General features: G+C 58.1%; 1 protein-coding gene across 1 annotated transcript; it reads left to right on the top strand.

Moving 5' to 3' along the window:
* Nucleotides 1-3419: 3419 nt before the first annotated feature.
* On the top strand, nucleotides 3420-9553 carry LOC138815191 (homeobox protein OTX1). The gene is made up of 5 exons (XM_070004441.1): nucleotides 3420-3523; nucleotides 3909-3977; nucleotides 5593-5789; nucleotides 6683-6834; nucleotides 8097-9553. Exons 3-5 carry the CDS (start codon nucleotides 5693-5695, stop codon nucleotides 8916-8918), a joined length of 1071 nt encoding a protein of 356 aa, XP_069860542.1. The 5' UTR covers nucleotides 3420-3523; nucleotides 3909-3977; nucleotides 5593-5692; the 3' UTR covers nucleotides 8919-9553.
* The last annotated feature ends 5193 nt before the right edge of the window (nucleotides 9554-14746 follow it).

The following is a 14746-nucleotide window of genomic DNA, read 5'->3' as shown; positions in this document are numbered from 1 at the left end:
GCTCCCGGGGGAGGACTGAGACCCCCTCACCCCGGTTCACCTTCGGGCCGACGGGGCCCGGCGGCAGCCCGCAGCACCCGCCCTGTGTACGCTGCTTTTGAGAAACCCCTTCGGATGGGCCTCGAGAAAAAGCTGCTTTTTCCTGGCCCCACGCAGCCCCAGATCCACCTAACCATAACCCCCTCTGGCCTCGGGTCTGCTAGGGTGTCTGGGGGCCGCTGCGGGCCCTCGCCTGGCCCTCCCGGCGCTGGCGGGCTGGCGGCGGGCTGCTCCGCGGCGCCCGAACGCCCCTCAGCGGCGGCGGAGCGCGGCCCCTGGGGACTGCTGTGCGGGGTCGGCCCCGCGCACGGCGCCGGCCCCGGGCTTCGCGGCCCGGTGCCCGCCCATGAGTGGGAAGCGCCCCTTGCAAACGGAAGAACCCAAGTCCTGAACCTTCTTCACGCTATGGGACCAGAGACTGTACAGGGTCTGGGGGTTGCAGAGGAAGCTGGAGCGATGGCAGCGAGCTGGACTGGGCACCGTGTGCCCGGCCAGAGAACAACTTCGGTCCCTCGCCCGGAACCTTTGGCCTGAATTCCAAATCCCTCCCCCACCCCACCCCACCCCACCCCGTGCCAAGTGTCCTCTAGAGTCCGACCAGGCCTTTGAGGTCACCAGATGCTAGGTCCCGGTCTCCAGGCCCAGGTGTCTCGGCCCCTCCCGGCCCGGGGCCCTTACGCGGGCTGCCTTCCCCGCCTCCAGCGCGGTGCGGGCCGCTGGAGCCCGCAGCGCTTCTGGCCCGGCGTCCCCCACCTGGACATTTGCCTAGCGACGGCCGATTCGATCCTCCGCACCGCGTCCAAGAAACTTTCAGCTCACTCTCCACGCTCTTCCCTCTCCCCTCTCCTCTGTCTTTCTTCTCTTAATCCCGGGGCTTTAAGAACTAAGCATTAAGAAAATTCGCCTGCAAGTTGGGATTAGATCCATATTCTCATTGGGGGCGGAAGTCTGTGCTACTTGATCCCTCCCGTCTTCCCGGGGACTGGTGGCCGCGTCCGGACCCGGGCGCGCCGGACTCCCGCGCGCCGGCGGCGGCGGCGGGGCCTTGGGGACGGCGCGGCCACATTCCGGCGCGCACGGCCCGCCCCGCCTCGCCACGCGGGACCCCAGCCTGGCTTCCACCGCTGCCGTCGGAACCGCTCGGGCCAGGCAGGAGGACGCGAGGTTGTGTGGGACGGGGCCGGGACACTTGCCCCGGCTCTTAAGGGCCAAACCCAGCCCACATAAGACGCGGGCCGGGACCCTGGCAGCGCCCACTACAGACTCGGCCTCCGCCAACCAGCACCCCGGGATGTCTGCGTTCGCTTCCCGGCCAAACTTGTGCGACCCACCCCGGACCTTTTTCCGGGAAACCCGTGGGCGGGAGTGTATTTCGTTTAGACCGCACCGCGACCTCCGAGGCTCCGGGCCCCCGGGCTGGCCGGCGGCCGGGCCGACTTCTCCCGCTGGGGGCCGGCGAAAGCCTAAGGTGTGTCCCCGGCCGGGCCAGCGCGGGGCTCTGCGAACTTCTTTCCCTCTTAAACGTCCTCCCCCCCCCCCATCGCTCCCTTTCCTCTCGTTCTTTTCTTCTGCTTTCTCTTTCTCTCCCTTTTGTGAATGGGCCGCGGTGTCTTTGTTCTAGAGAGAAGCGCCCGTGTCGCTGACTTTTGTGAACCAGAGAAGGATCTTGTAAAACCTCCTTTTCTCCTCCCTGTCCCCCCACTCACACCCCTCCTTCCCTGCCTCTTTGATTCGATGTTCCCTCATCGTTAAAAGGGGGGAAAAATGTAATTTCGTTGGTCTGGCGGCCACTTTCTTTGAACATTAGCTCGCTTTCAGCTCCAACTTCAATTAGAAGGAGTTGATTTTGAGAGATCAACAAAAGAACCGACCAAAGCCTTATTAAAGGTCCTAAGAAGATCTCCCGGGTCCTTTGAGAAGCAGTTAAGGAAACAGTGTGCCCTCCATCATATTCTGTTACCGTATTTTATTCGGACTCCAAAGGAAAAGTGTCGCTTGGGGGAGGGGGAAGCACTTTGATGAGCGACGGCCGCAGCCCCTTTTCACTCGGCGCCCCCCCCCGCCCGAGCGCCGGGTCAGCCCGGTGCCGACCCCGCGGCCCGCGCGGCGCGCCCGGCGGCCCCGGCTCGCCCTCGCGCTCGCGGCGGCTCAAACTTTTCCTGCACCTATGGGAGTGGGGGTGGGGGCGATGACAAGGCTGGGGTAGGAATTCCTCGAAAGGTAGAAAAGTGGTCCCTAATATTCAGTAGGAGGTGCCATTGAAAAGAATCGTCTGGCTCAGGGTTGGGTCGAAAACCTTTTCATTTTCCCCCCTCTCCTTTCTTTTCTCCCCCAAGCTTTGAGAAGTCCAACACTGGTAGACGTGTTTGGCAAGTTTGTTCCACGGAGCATGGGGTTTGCCAGTTACGGACTAAACGGGAAAAAATCGCTTCCAGAAGGCTTCTGGAGTTGGGGGGGAGGGGGTTGAGGAGCCGGATTGGGGGCGGGGGTCCGGTGGATCCGTTTTCCCGCGGATCGTGTCTGCTGGGTGGAGACGTGGAAGGAAACAAGTGTGAAAAATAAAGTTTCCTACCCCCAAACCCTACGATTGAGAAGAAAGCTGTATGAGTGAGGGGAAAGAGACCTGGGTTCCAACGGCTCAGAAGAAGACTTTGAGATGTGCGAAGACCCCCGGAGGGGCCGGGGCCGTCTGGAGACGCCCAGGCGCTGGTGAGTGGCGGCGCGTCCGCGGCGCGCACTCTTCCCGGGGCGCCGAGCAGGGATCGGCGCGCCCCGAACTGCTCCCGCGCTCGGAAAAGTAGTCTGCGCGGGCAGCAGCCGCCCCCGGCGCCGGTCGGCAGGTGGAGACTCGGAGGAAGCAGACACAGGGGCCCACGGCGCCGCGAGAGGGGCCAGGGGCCAGCGTTCCTGCAGCCCGCCGCCCCCGAACCCTCGCGCCCACACCCTGGCTGCGGAGCCCGGAGCCGCGCGCGCGCGCGGGAGAGGGGGGGGGAGAGAGATAGCGAGACAAGGAGGGGGGGTGAGAGAGAGAGAGAGAACCGATTATCCAGTACCTCGCCCCCTCTCTCTGCCACTGTCTGAGAAGCGCCGAGAGGGCGAGAGAAGGGCAGGGGGCCCCCTAGGCAGGCCTCGAAATCCGAGGGCTCTGGGCTTTGCCCAGCTCAACTCGCTCTGCGCGGAATTCGCCAGCGGAGCCCCGGAGTTAGCGCGCGGCCGGGGCGGGGCGGGGCGGGGCGGGCGGCGAGGGCGGGGTGTGGGGGGCGGGGGAGGGCGGGGGCGCGCGGAGGTAACCCCCGGCTCGCGCTGCCATTGCCCGGCTCCTTGTCACTCAGCCCGCGCAGGGCCCCCGATTGGCGGCCTTGCCCCATTACGCACTCGCCTCGCGTTCACATACCCGGGGAGGGCAGTAGAAAGGTGATCAATCTTCATCAGGCTACATTTCCAATCACCTAAACAACAGAGCAAGACAAGCCACTCCGACAAGGTAAATCGCTTGATTTATTTAGTTTGCCAAATGACTCTGCAGGACTTCCCCGGTCGGTCCTCACCGCCTCCGCTTAGCACGGGGAGTGCAGCGGCAGCCGCGGGCCGCCCCCAACTCTGCCCCTGGCATCCCCCTCCTCCCCCTCGGCGGCCCCTCCGCATGGTCCCCGGCTGGGCACTGTCCGGTCCTGGAAGCGTGTGGGGCTTTTGCAAACAAAAGTGTTTATGCAATAAAGTGAAACCTGGAGGGACACGCACAAAGCTACGGGAAAAGGAGAGGGAGAAAGAGAGAGAGAGAGAAAGAGAGAAGGAAGTTGGGGGAAAAAAAGAATCCCGGGGTCTTGGGCCGGCCGCAGGAGTGATCCCAGCGCCCCTCTGTTTTGCAGGTTGGCTGCCCGCAGGGGCACAGAGAGGGCGTGAGGTAGATGGTGAGCCGCCCCGGCAGCTGAGGGCAGGTAAGGAAAAGGCTGTGGGGCCGCGCGGGACTCCGGGATCGCGTTGGTTACTTTGGCCTCCCCCCCCTCCCTTCTCAAACCGACCCTTGCTGCTTCCCAGGTCCTCGCCAGGTGGGCGGGGCTGGGGGTGACCCCACTCCTTTCCGGGGTGCGGCGGGGACCCCAGATCGTTAGTGCGGCCGGGCGCCTCCTCCCCCCCCCCCCCCGCCTCCTCCGAAGTAACCGAGCTGGGGTGCTAAGTTTGGAGAAAGTCTGAAAACTCACCGTGCACCCTCGCAGAACCGTAGTGCCGTAAGAGCTGTTTTCCTTTGGCTTAAGAGCCAGCCCCGGATGGTTTCCTTTTCGCCCCTTTCTCCCCAAGCTGGGCCCAAGCCCGTGAGTCCCAGAGGACGGGGGTGGGGGGTTGGGATGGGGAGCTTCTTTAGCCCAGGCTTCTCTCCCCGAATTTCCTAGCCTGGGTTCCCGGCCTGCTTTGCAGGATCCCCCGCGAAACGGGTAGAAAGAGAAGGCCTTCCACGGCCCCAGCCCCGCACCCCAGCACCCCTTCTTTACCCCCTGAGAGGAGCGCCACGGGTTGAGAGCAGCTGCAGAAGCCGAGCCTCGACCTCCCAGCTCTGTTCCGAGCCAGCTTTACCGCTTGAGGCCTAGTTCTGTCGTTTGGGTCGGGTCCTGAGGCCTCGGGCTCAGGTAGTAGAATGGCAGGGAACGCACACGACCTGCTGTGCCCAGGCTTCCCCCAATCCCCGAGAGCCTTTGACGCTTTGGCCGGGTCATCCTTGCTCTTCTGAAGAGACTTGGTAAGGCACGGCCAGACTTGGTTACAAGAAGGCTCCCCCTGCGCCGCGAAGAAGGGCGGTGGGCCGCATCTGTGCACCTCTGACCTCGGGCGGCGGCTTCTTAGAACTGCCACTTCTACACCGGCCCCTTCGGCGCTCTCTGTCCACCTGCGAGGGGCCTGGGCCCGTAACTGCGGTTGGGGCACCGGGGGGACTGTGGGTGAGCCTTCCTTTAGTAGTGATAGACACAGGGCGGGCAGCTGCAATGGTGATTGCCGGGGCACTGGCAACAGCGCAGGCCTGGAGACCTTTGAAAGAGCGAGGTGTCCTGTGTGGGCATTGTATCCCCAAGAGCCTTAGGTAAAGCTAGCCAGCCTTCCGGTCTCACCTTGGCCTGCTGTAGTACCTACCTTTTTTGCCCTCCTCTTAATAAACATTTGAAACGAAACGAAACAACCCTTCCTGGGTGGCACGGCGAGAGAATATTTGCTTGAACAATACGAAGCTCGAACTCAAAATGTTGTCTGTCCTTGGGATCTTGCACCTTTGCAGGTTCCGGCTAACCTCCCCAGCCAGGTCGCTTTTTTTTTTTTTTCTTCCTCTAACCACTCCTCAGTCTTGTCTACACCCTTGGCCCAAACCAAGCTGGAAAAGAGGCCAGGACATCCAGAAAAAAAGTTTACTTTTTAAAGAAGCCATGCCCGATCGCTCAGCCAAGGCCTTGCGAAGGACTGACTGCCTTGGGCGGTTGCACAGCCTGCCTATCCTGACCAACCTGGACGCTGAAGGAGTGGCTGGAAGCTGAGTGTTGGTTTTGATGTGTTTCTTGTTTCCCTTAGGCCAGGCCCCCAGAAGAAACGACTTCGAGGTGGGAGCTCTGAGCTGCTCCTAGCCCTAGGCCCCCTGGATCCGTCTGGGCACCTCCATCCAGCTGTTAGCATGATGTCTTACCTCAAACAACCTCCATATGGCATGAATGGACTGGGCCTAGCCGGGCCTGCCATGGACCTCCTACACCCCTCTGTGGGCTATCCGGGTGAGCAGTGGCCCTTTGACCATACACTTTAGTCTCTGAAAATGTTTGAGTTCCCAGACTCTCAAGTTTGAGCCTGTGTTGTCTCTGAACTGGATAGGGGAGACCCGCTGCAGGCCCCAGAGTTAGAGCCGCAGGCCCTGTGTGGTGGCCAGGACTTTGAAAGGCCCCAGTGCACATAGAGAGCTAGCAGTATTGGCAACCTGTCTCCTATTGTGGGCTCCTCGGTGTAGAGTGTTTACCCCAGATTCGTTTCCTGTGCGCCGCTATTGTTTTGTGGGTCTATTTCTCTCTGCCCTCCATCCTCAAATGAGGAATCTGGTCACCCCTAGACCATGACATTAAAAGCAAAACCTTCCTTATTGGACTTGTTGGGTTGAACAGGAGAAGGTCGAGGGTGGTGGCTTCCTTTTCTAATCAAACTGTCCCTCACAACCAGTGACCTGCACCAACTTTTGTGCTGGTATGGAGGACTGCTTCAACTGAGTCTTGTGTTTTTTCTCTGGCTCCTACTCTTTTACACTCTTTTATTTGCCCTGAAAGTGTTGGGTTGTTTTTTTAGGTGGTGTTTTCTGCACACCTCTTGTCCCCAGCTAGGGAGTTGGTGGCTATGTAGGGAAATGTGAAGGAAGGGAAGTTGTGTGGCTTCTCTTCCTTTTAAACCTCAGAGCGGCGGGGAGGGAGCTAGCTCTCCTGTCTTGGAGTGGAATAGTGGCACTTTCTCCCACCTGTGGCCTTTAGGCTGGTCCTTCAAGGCAGATTCTTTTGCTCGGGGAACTAGGCCTTTGATGACAGTGGCCAGGTTCTAGGCCTGTAGAATGGGGACCTGCCCAGGGCTGCTCGCGTCAGTCCACGTGGCCACCGCTGACCGGAGGCGCCTCTGCCTGTCCCCGCAGCCACCCCGCGCAAGCAGCGGCGGGAGCGCACCACCTTCACGCGCTCACAGCTGGACGTGCTCGAGGCGCTTTTCGCGAAGACTCGCTACCCTGACATCTTTATGCGCGAGGAGGTGGCCCTCAAGATCAACCTGCCCGAGTCCAGAGTCCAGGTGCGCGCTCCTGGTGGGAGGGCTGCCAAGAGCCAGGGCCAGACGGGAAGGGTCGTGGGAGGGTGGTCTGGGGGTGGGGGGGTGGGGGGCAGAAGTATAGGCTGGGCAGCCCCTCACGGACTCCCCCTAGCGCTGGGCGTCAGCCAGAGGGGGAACAAAGTTGAACGATTTGGATTCAGTCCTTGGCCCTCCTTCAAGTGTTCAGAGTGGTTGTAAGGATTTCGGGGGTACAGGTAGGCTCCTAAAGTCACAGGGTCCTGCGTGCGCCCCCCACGTGGCCGCGCTTCTTCGGCAGCCCCAGGACTCAGAGTGTCTGGTGAGGCCTGAACTGGGTCTGCGCCCTTCCCCGCGGCGCGTCCCGCCTCGCCCGCCGGCAGTCCTGGGGCAGAGCTCAGCTGGAGCCTGCTGCTCCGCCCCGGAGAGTGTCCCGGGAGTGGCGGCAGCCTGAGCACACACTTTCTTTGCCCGGAGCTGTTGCCGAGTGTAAAACCTGGCTGCCGGCTTTGCTATTTCTATTTTTGAGATGAAAGCGCTCCGAAAATACAGTTTGGATTAGAACTCAGAACTCTCTGAAAGGGTCTTTTGTCTCGCCCTCTTTCCCTAGAGGCTGGAAAAAGGACCAAGAATGAAATGCTGGGTATTCCAAGAGGAGAGGGCACTTTATGGCTGGCTATTCTATTTGGTTCCCTACCTAAATACTCCAAACAAACCAACAACGAAATATCACCCAGGCTTCCTTCCCAAGAAGCCCCGGTACTGGAATAGTGCCTTGGTTTTCCCTCCAGCCTCGCTTCTTCTCCCACCTAAACCTTCCCCCCTGCCCCGGCCCCCTGTGGGAGCCGACTGAGTGCCACCCGCCGGGCCCCAGACTTGGTGACTGCCCCGCACTCCTGCGCTCTATCCACGCAGAGAAAACGGGGCTCTCCAAACACGAGGGGCTGTGGAGGGGCAGCCATCAGCGGCAGTTTGGGGACCGTTGAACTTGTTGGCCGGACGGGCATGAAAGTCCCCCGGCGGGGCAGAGTCTCTGGAGCTGGGGGTGGGGAGGTGCGCAGCGCAGCGGGGCAGCCAGCGAGGATGGGGGAGGGAGCAGGGTCTGGCGGGCCCGGGCCGCGGAGGGGCGGGGGGTGGGGAGAGGACGGGGCGCGGGATCCGGGGCGGGGTGCTGGGGCCGGGGGGTGGGGGGCGGAGGAGCCTAACCCCCGCCACTCGCCCACCCTCAACCCACTCTCCCGCCCCCCCCCCCCCGGGCCGGCTTGCAGGTCTGGTTCAAGAACCGCCGCGCCAAGTGCCGCCAGCAGCAGCAAAGCGGGAACGGAACCAAGAGCCGCCCGGTGAAGAAGAAGTCCTCCCCGGTGCGCGAGAGCTCGGGCTCCGAGAGCAGCGGCCAGTTCACGCCGCCCGCCGTGTCCAGCTCGGCCTCCTCGTCCAGCTCGGCGTCCAGCGCCTCCGCCAACCCGGCGGCGGCCGCAGCTGCGGGCCTGGGCGGGAACCCGGCGGTGGCAGCCGCGTCGTCTCTGAGCACGCCGGCGGCTTCGTCCATCTGGAGCCCGGCCTCCATCTCGCCTGGCTCGGCGCCGGCGTCCGTGTCCGTGCCGGAGCCGCTGGCCGCGCCGAGCAACGCCTCCTGCATGCAGCGCTCGGTGGCCGCCGGGGCGGCCACGGCCGCCGCCTCCTACCCCATGTCCTACGGCCAGGGCGGCAGCTACGGCCAGGGCTACCCCGCGCCCTCCTCGTCCTACTTCGGCGGCGTGGACTGCAGCTCTTACCTGGCGCCCATGCACTCGCACCACCACCCGCACCAGCTCAGCCCCATGGCGCCCTCCTCCATGGCCGGCCACCACCACCACCACCCGCACGCGCACCACCCGTTGAGCCAGTCTTCAGGCCACCACCACCACCATCACCATCACCACCACCACCAAGGCTACGGGGGCTCGGGGCTCGCCTTCAACTCTGCCGACTGCTTGGATTACAAGGAGCCTGGCGCTGCCGCTGCTTCCTCCGCCTGGAAACTCAACTTCAACTCGCCCGACTGTCTGGACTATAAGGACCAAGCGTCATGGCGGTTCCAGGTCTTGTGAGGCCCTGGGAGTGAGAGGAAGAGGAGAAGAAACGCAACTACCTGCGCCCTCTGTGGTCCCCGTCCTGTTGCTGCTGCACCGCCCGCCTTTGCCTCGGCTTCTCCAAAACTGAAGTTTTCACCGCCTCAGAACATGATGCCCATTGCCCGCACCGCCGCTCCCATCTTTGTGCCACCTGTTCTGTTTTGGTTTTTTTTGGGGGGGATGCAAACCTGCCCGCCCCTTGGATGGGGGGGAGGGGGCGGTGATCGCTTTGGCCCATGTTCTTTTACTGGATAGCTGTGTGCTGTCCCAACCCCTACGGAAATCCTGACACCCTACCCCCCCACCGGCCCCTTCCAGTCGTTCTGGACAGCTAACGATGCACTTGCAGCCTTCCAGGCTCTTCCTTTCGACCCTCTGTTTGAGCTCAATACTTTAATTTATTCTTTCTGGACCCTGGAGTCTCGAACCGGCGCCTCTCTCCGCCTTGGCGTGCGCCCACAACACTGCTCCGAATCCAAACGACCACTTAAAAGTGTTTCTGGCCCCCACGGACTTCAGCTGCCTCCACCCCGCTCCCCGCCTGCATGCCAGCGCTCCCCGGGCGTTTCCTCCTCCCCAGTGGGGTGCGCTGGGCACCGCGGGCAGGATCGCTCCCCGCCCCCCCCCTCCCATCGCACAGCCTTGCCCCCGCGCCCTGCGCTGGACTGGTTGAAGCTTCCGCCTCGCCTCGGCGGGAATGCTGTACATAGTCAGGTCCGTTCCAGGGACCACTTAAACTTTTTAGTTGCTGTTGGTTGAACTGAGCATTATTCACGTCTTAGCGCCCAAGAAACTTTAAGATATATACAGCACATTATATATATACATATATATATATATATATAAAACAAGAGCAAAAGCTATTTTCCCTTTGTCCCTTTTCCCCCCAATCGATGGCGCTTTTTATTTTTCTGTTGCTACAAAGCTGTCCGGCCCTCTTCACATCTTCTCCCTCTGTGTATTTATTAAGGAGAACCGCTTGGTTCCAGGAAGCTGGGCGCGGAGGATCAGGAGTGTGGAGGAAACAGCCATATTAGGGTACCAGGGGGGGTACTGGGCTGGGGCAAGAGGCTGAGTCCTCTCACCCCTCCCAAGTGCCTGGGCTCCATTCCAGCATAGACACCCCAGACCAAAAGGCACAAACAAAAACAAAAAGACGAGATTTCAGCATTGTGGAAATAACAGAGCCAGGCCCCAAGCCCCCTTCCCTCTCCTCCGTCGGCTTCTCTTCCATCATCCTTGTTTTGTCTAGTGAGTTCCCCGTGCGCCTTCGTTCTCCCAAATCTGAGGAGAGCCCTGCACGCCAGTATATCAATTTTGGTTTCGGCCGCTTCGTCCAGTAGGTGGGAAAGTAATTTGTAAATTTGATTTGTCCGATGTGAAGATCTCAAATTACTTGTTGAAATGTAAGGCAGTCCCCTTCCCTCCTCTTTATCTACATTATTGCCCCCCCCGAAAATAAATGCAAATTAATGAACGGCTTGTCAGTGTTACTCTTCGGATTCCAGCCCCAGCTCCTGGTCTTGGGGGTGTAAAGGCAAAGAACACTGCGCTAATAACCCGCGTGAATCTGGAGGCCAAAGAATGGGGTGGGAGGACGAACCCCTCCAGAAACGTTCGTTTAGGGAGTGTCTCCTCCCACCCCTGCGTCAGCCGGGCCTCCCCCCACCCCCCATCCCCAAGGTTTTGACCCCGAATTTCCCTCACCATCCAGGACAGAGACAGGTGTCAGGACTCAATTCCTTTCTCTTCAGAGGCAGGAGCCTGGCACTGATTTCTTCACCCTAATTGCCTGCACCAGCAAGCAGAGGGGGAGGGGAAGAGGGTCGGGAGGCGGGAAGGGAGAGCTCTGTCGTGCGCTCCGAGCTGAGCCAAAAAGGAAAACAAAAACGACCCCCCCCCCAAAAAAAACCCCAAAACAAAACAAAACAAAACCCCGATCTGTGTCCTGCATGTTGGCACAGACAGCCTTCCTTTGAGCTGAGCTGTCCCGGGCGGCTTCCCGGTGGCTGGGGACCCGCGTGATGAGGGGGACCACGTGCTGATGGCCCTCCAACCCCCCGGCCCGCGCCAGCAGGAGCCAAAACACCTCTGTTTGTATGGTAAAGTTTCTTTAAAACATACAAACAGAGCCACTGGGAAAGCTGAGAGGACGAGGTGTCTGTCTTTCTTTCTTTTTAAACTTTGGCAGGGGAAGAAGAGGCCCAGGATTGCAGTTGGGACTGGGGAAGGAGGGGGCTCCACCTGTCTCTGAGGGCAGATGGAGATGGGGGGGCTCCCCCCAGAAAGTCTAGAGCCGCACACCGTCCAGCCTCGGTTGTGGCCTGGAAGCTTGGGGCTTGTAAGGCCGAGAAGCTGCTCGATCTTGTCTCAGGCAGGAAGGAAATGAGGAGAGAACGAAAAGTTTGCTGCGAAGTGACCAACACCCCCTATTCTTCAGACTCCACGTGAGACCCGAGCCGCAGAGTAGAGCGGGGATCGGAGAGCGACCCCTCCCGCAGGGTCCCGCACCCGCGAGGTCACAGGGTTGCGGGCCCCGGGCAGTTGAAAAGCTTCAGCCGCGTCCTCCACCGGGATCTGGTGGGCCTGGCTCGGGCCCACCTTTTCCTCGCCGACCCGCCTGGCCTCCGCCCGGAGGCCCGCGGGAGGGCGCAGCCCCCCCCCCCCCCCGCCTGGCTCCGCGTGCCCTGCGGCGCCGCCCCTGGCACGCGGGGCTGCAGGCCGGACCCGCCGCGCGAGCGCGCGGGCTCCTCTGAGGCGCCGCCTCCCGGGCCACGCCAGGCCGAGCTGTCCCGGGCTCTGTGGCCCCTGGGCTGCGGGGTCCGCACGTGTCGGGGAGGCCCGGGCGAGGAGGTTCCCAACTCGGCCCCGGCCTCCCGGCCTCTCCCCTGTTTTTCCCCTACCCGGCAGCTCGAGGCCCTGGTGCCAGGCGGCCTCGGCCTGCCCCTGAGGTGTTGCCCGGCGTCCCCGGGCTGCCGGGTGCGGCGAAGCCAGGACACCCGCGTGGCCTCCGGAACAAGGCACCCGAACCCCCCCGGGCCTCGGTTTCGTTGCCATTGTGAGTTGGCCCCTGGCAGCCTGGGATGTTCCAGAACTTCAACTTGGTCTGGAGACAGCAGGTGAGAAGGTCACACTCGAGCCTTCCCTCCCCGCCCCCACCCCCTGTCTTAGCTTGGCCACCGAGCGGCGTCTAGAAGCTTCGGCACCCCCGGTACTCTCTTGCGGGAGGGGTGGTGAGGCGCGCCGAGGCCCCACCGCAGTTCCCGCGCGCGGCACGAGGCTTCGAGAAGAGCCACGTGCTTCTCCCCGGGCCTGCGGGCTGGCGCCGAGGCCCAGGGCGCCCCGCGTGGAAGCCGGGAGCCGGAAGGCGCGGGGCTGCGGGGCGCGGGGCGGGCCGGAGCCAGGCAGGTCCCTCCCGCCACCTGTTGCCCCGCAGGTGCGGGAGCTCCGTCCCCAGGCCGCCCTTCTCCAGAGGGAGGGTGGGGGGGAGGGAAGGACGGACGGACGCTGTCCTCCCCGAGTTTCCGCGGGGCGCACATGCCATCGAAACCCCTAGAAGTCGACAAGTCGAGCAGATCCAGCAAAACTGAGCCAAGTCGAAACTCCCTAGGCGGCTCAACGAAATCTCCAGGGTTCGCGCCGGTTCTGGGCCCCTGGCAGAGGGGCGCGGGCGCCTCCCCGCCAGCCCAGGGCCCTGAGGTGTTCGTGGGGCGCGCGCGCGGGAGACGAGCAGGCTGGTGGTTTCTCTGTTCCTCAGGAAGGTTTCAAGGTATCGCATTCACTCGCTGGCGCTTTAGCCCGACGCGGGGAAGCAGCCTGGCGTGGCCAGGAGCCTTCCTGTCACCTCGTAGACCAGCTGCGGAGGTGACAGAAACAGCGTTGTTCGAAATGATCTTTTCCACGCGAATCCTGTAGTGGTTTCCACGTGAGGGGGAAATCCGAGAGAAAAAGCCGGTGAACACTGAAGACGGGGGATGTCAGCAGATTCAGCCATGAATGTTTTTTTTTTTTTTTAGCCAGAGACCAAAACCCCAAGTGATTTCTGGTATTAAAAGAAAAAAAAATTTTTTCCTAAGTATTTGGTGGAAAAAATAGCCGTTTCCACGGCTAAAGGTTGTTTTCTTTTAAAATTATGATCATAAAAGTAAGTTCACTACTCGTTCTGGCAGAATTAATTATAATGTTAATGATGTCATTAGTATCTGATGACAAGCACTGAGTCTGTCTTTTAGAGGAACCGAAATAAAATACATGTGATGTATAAATGTAGATAACATATATGTTATTGGTAAAGAGAATCTGTATCATTACTATTCAAGACCAGAAAATCACTTGGCTTCTGGTGCAGAATTAATTTAAGAAAGGCAACAAGATATCTTTACAAATTTCCCTGATTTAAAAAAGAAGTTCTCAACAACTTATTCTATATTTTCTGCATTATCTTCTTTCCTTTATACAGTTGTATGTCTCAAATGAACACTCAAGTTCAATAAGAAGAAGAAAAAACCTGTTGACTTAAAAATGAACACCAAATAGTAACAATGTACTACTTTTCTACAAGAAGCAGCCTCCATTATCTTTCAGTCGTTGACTGTGTGAATTATGCTTTTTAAAAATCAGAAATTTTTTCGTGTGTTTAATAAATGGATCCTTAGAGGACAAGTTTACACCTCTTAGTGTAAAACATCATATTGATATTTACTGGTATATGGGAGAAAGAACAGAATGAGTGTGGGGGGGGTACGGAGCACAGGGGGGAGGAGGAGGAAAAGGAAGAGGAGAGGAGGGAAAAAGAGAGGAGGAGAATATTTTGATCTGATGTTTCCTGAATGAGTTTTAAAACTGAATTGAATTGAATTTTCCATAAAATACATGAGGTGCAGTCCTTCAAAAGCATTAAAAGACCAAAAATATTTGCCAAAAAGTTGTCAGTAATTAAAGTGCAATGGCAGTTTTACAATATTGTCAAAGTTGAAACAGCCTTTCAGTATATCCAATATTTTTCCTTAGGAACAAAATGAAGCAAAGAACTGTACTGTTGTTTGAAACTAAATTGCACACTAATTTAATATATAAAATTATACAGTTTTGTTTCTAGGACTATGGCTTGAAAATAAGGATATGCTTCAAGTATTTCACAGTTCTTTTTCATCAAATAGGACTTAGAATCCATTTAACCAATGACAACCCATCGAAATTTGAAAATCTATTATGTTTCTAAAAATTTTGTACCTCTTCCACTCCTTTGGATCCTTTACTTAGTGACTAATATAATCAAAGGAACAAAATTACATTCCATTCCAAAGGTCATAAATACTTTTTTATAAAGGTTAATCTTTATTGAACAGCTTATGAAAACTATTTTAGAATTTTTTAAGAAATTCCTTTAAGTGGATTGTAAAATTCGGATTTAAGGAAGCTGAGTCCAATTTTTTTCAGGATTAGAGTATAAATAAATCATAATTAATTTTGACACTTGGGGGTAAAACTAAAATGTAAGAATAAACGGTCTGTGATTCAACAGCTTGGTGTCTAAAGAGCTTATAAAATATTTTTAGTATACAAATATTCTTATGTATGCTCAAAGCTCTAAATGCTTCTAAGATATACCATCATCTGTCATAGCTATTTCAAATAGGAATCACATTTCTTTTTAAAATTTATTTAAAATTTTTCCTGTGAAATATACATATGAAAAAAAATTATAAAACTGATTTTAACAATTTAAAGAGTGACAAGTTTTTAACAAATACTTTGAAAAGTAGATTTGCAGTTGGTTACAGTATTCATGTTTAAATTTGATG

The sequence above is a fragment of the Dipodomys merriami genome, unplaced genomic scaffold (genome assembly GCF_024711535.1).
Source record: "Dipodomys merriami isolate MVZ:Mamm:240054 unplaced genomic scaffold, mDipMer1.0.p SCAF_63, whole genome shotgun sequence".
Classification (NCBI taxonomy): Eukaryota; Metazoa; Chordata; class Mammalia; order Rodentia; family Heteromyidae; genus Dipodomys; species Dipodomys merriami.
The sequence above is the reverse complement of the archived record's forward strand: the minus strand, read 5'-3'. Positions and strand labels throughout refer to the sequence as shown.

What these genes read in the sequence shown, in the direction of transcription:
- LOC138815191 (XM_070004441.1), top strand. Translation starts at nt 5,693, where the DNA reads ATGATGTCTTACCTCAAACAACCTCCATATGGCATGAATGGACTGGGC. An exon ending in CCCCTCTGTGGGCTATCCGG is followed by an intron (nt 5,790 to 6,682) that starts GTGAGCAGTGGC and finishes CTGTCCCCGCAG; the next exon opens with CCACCCCGCGCAAGCAGCGG. An exon ending in TGCCCGAGTCCAGAGTCCAG is followed by an intron (nt 6,835 to 8,096) that starts GTGCGCGCTCCT and finishes GCCGGCTTGCAG; the next exon opens with GTCTGGTTCAAGAACCGCCG.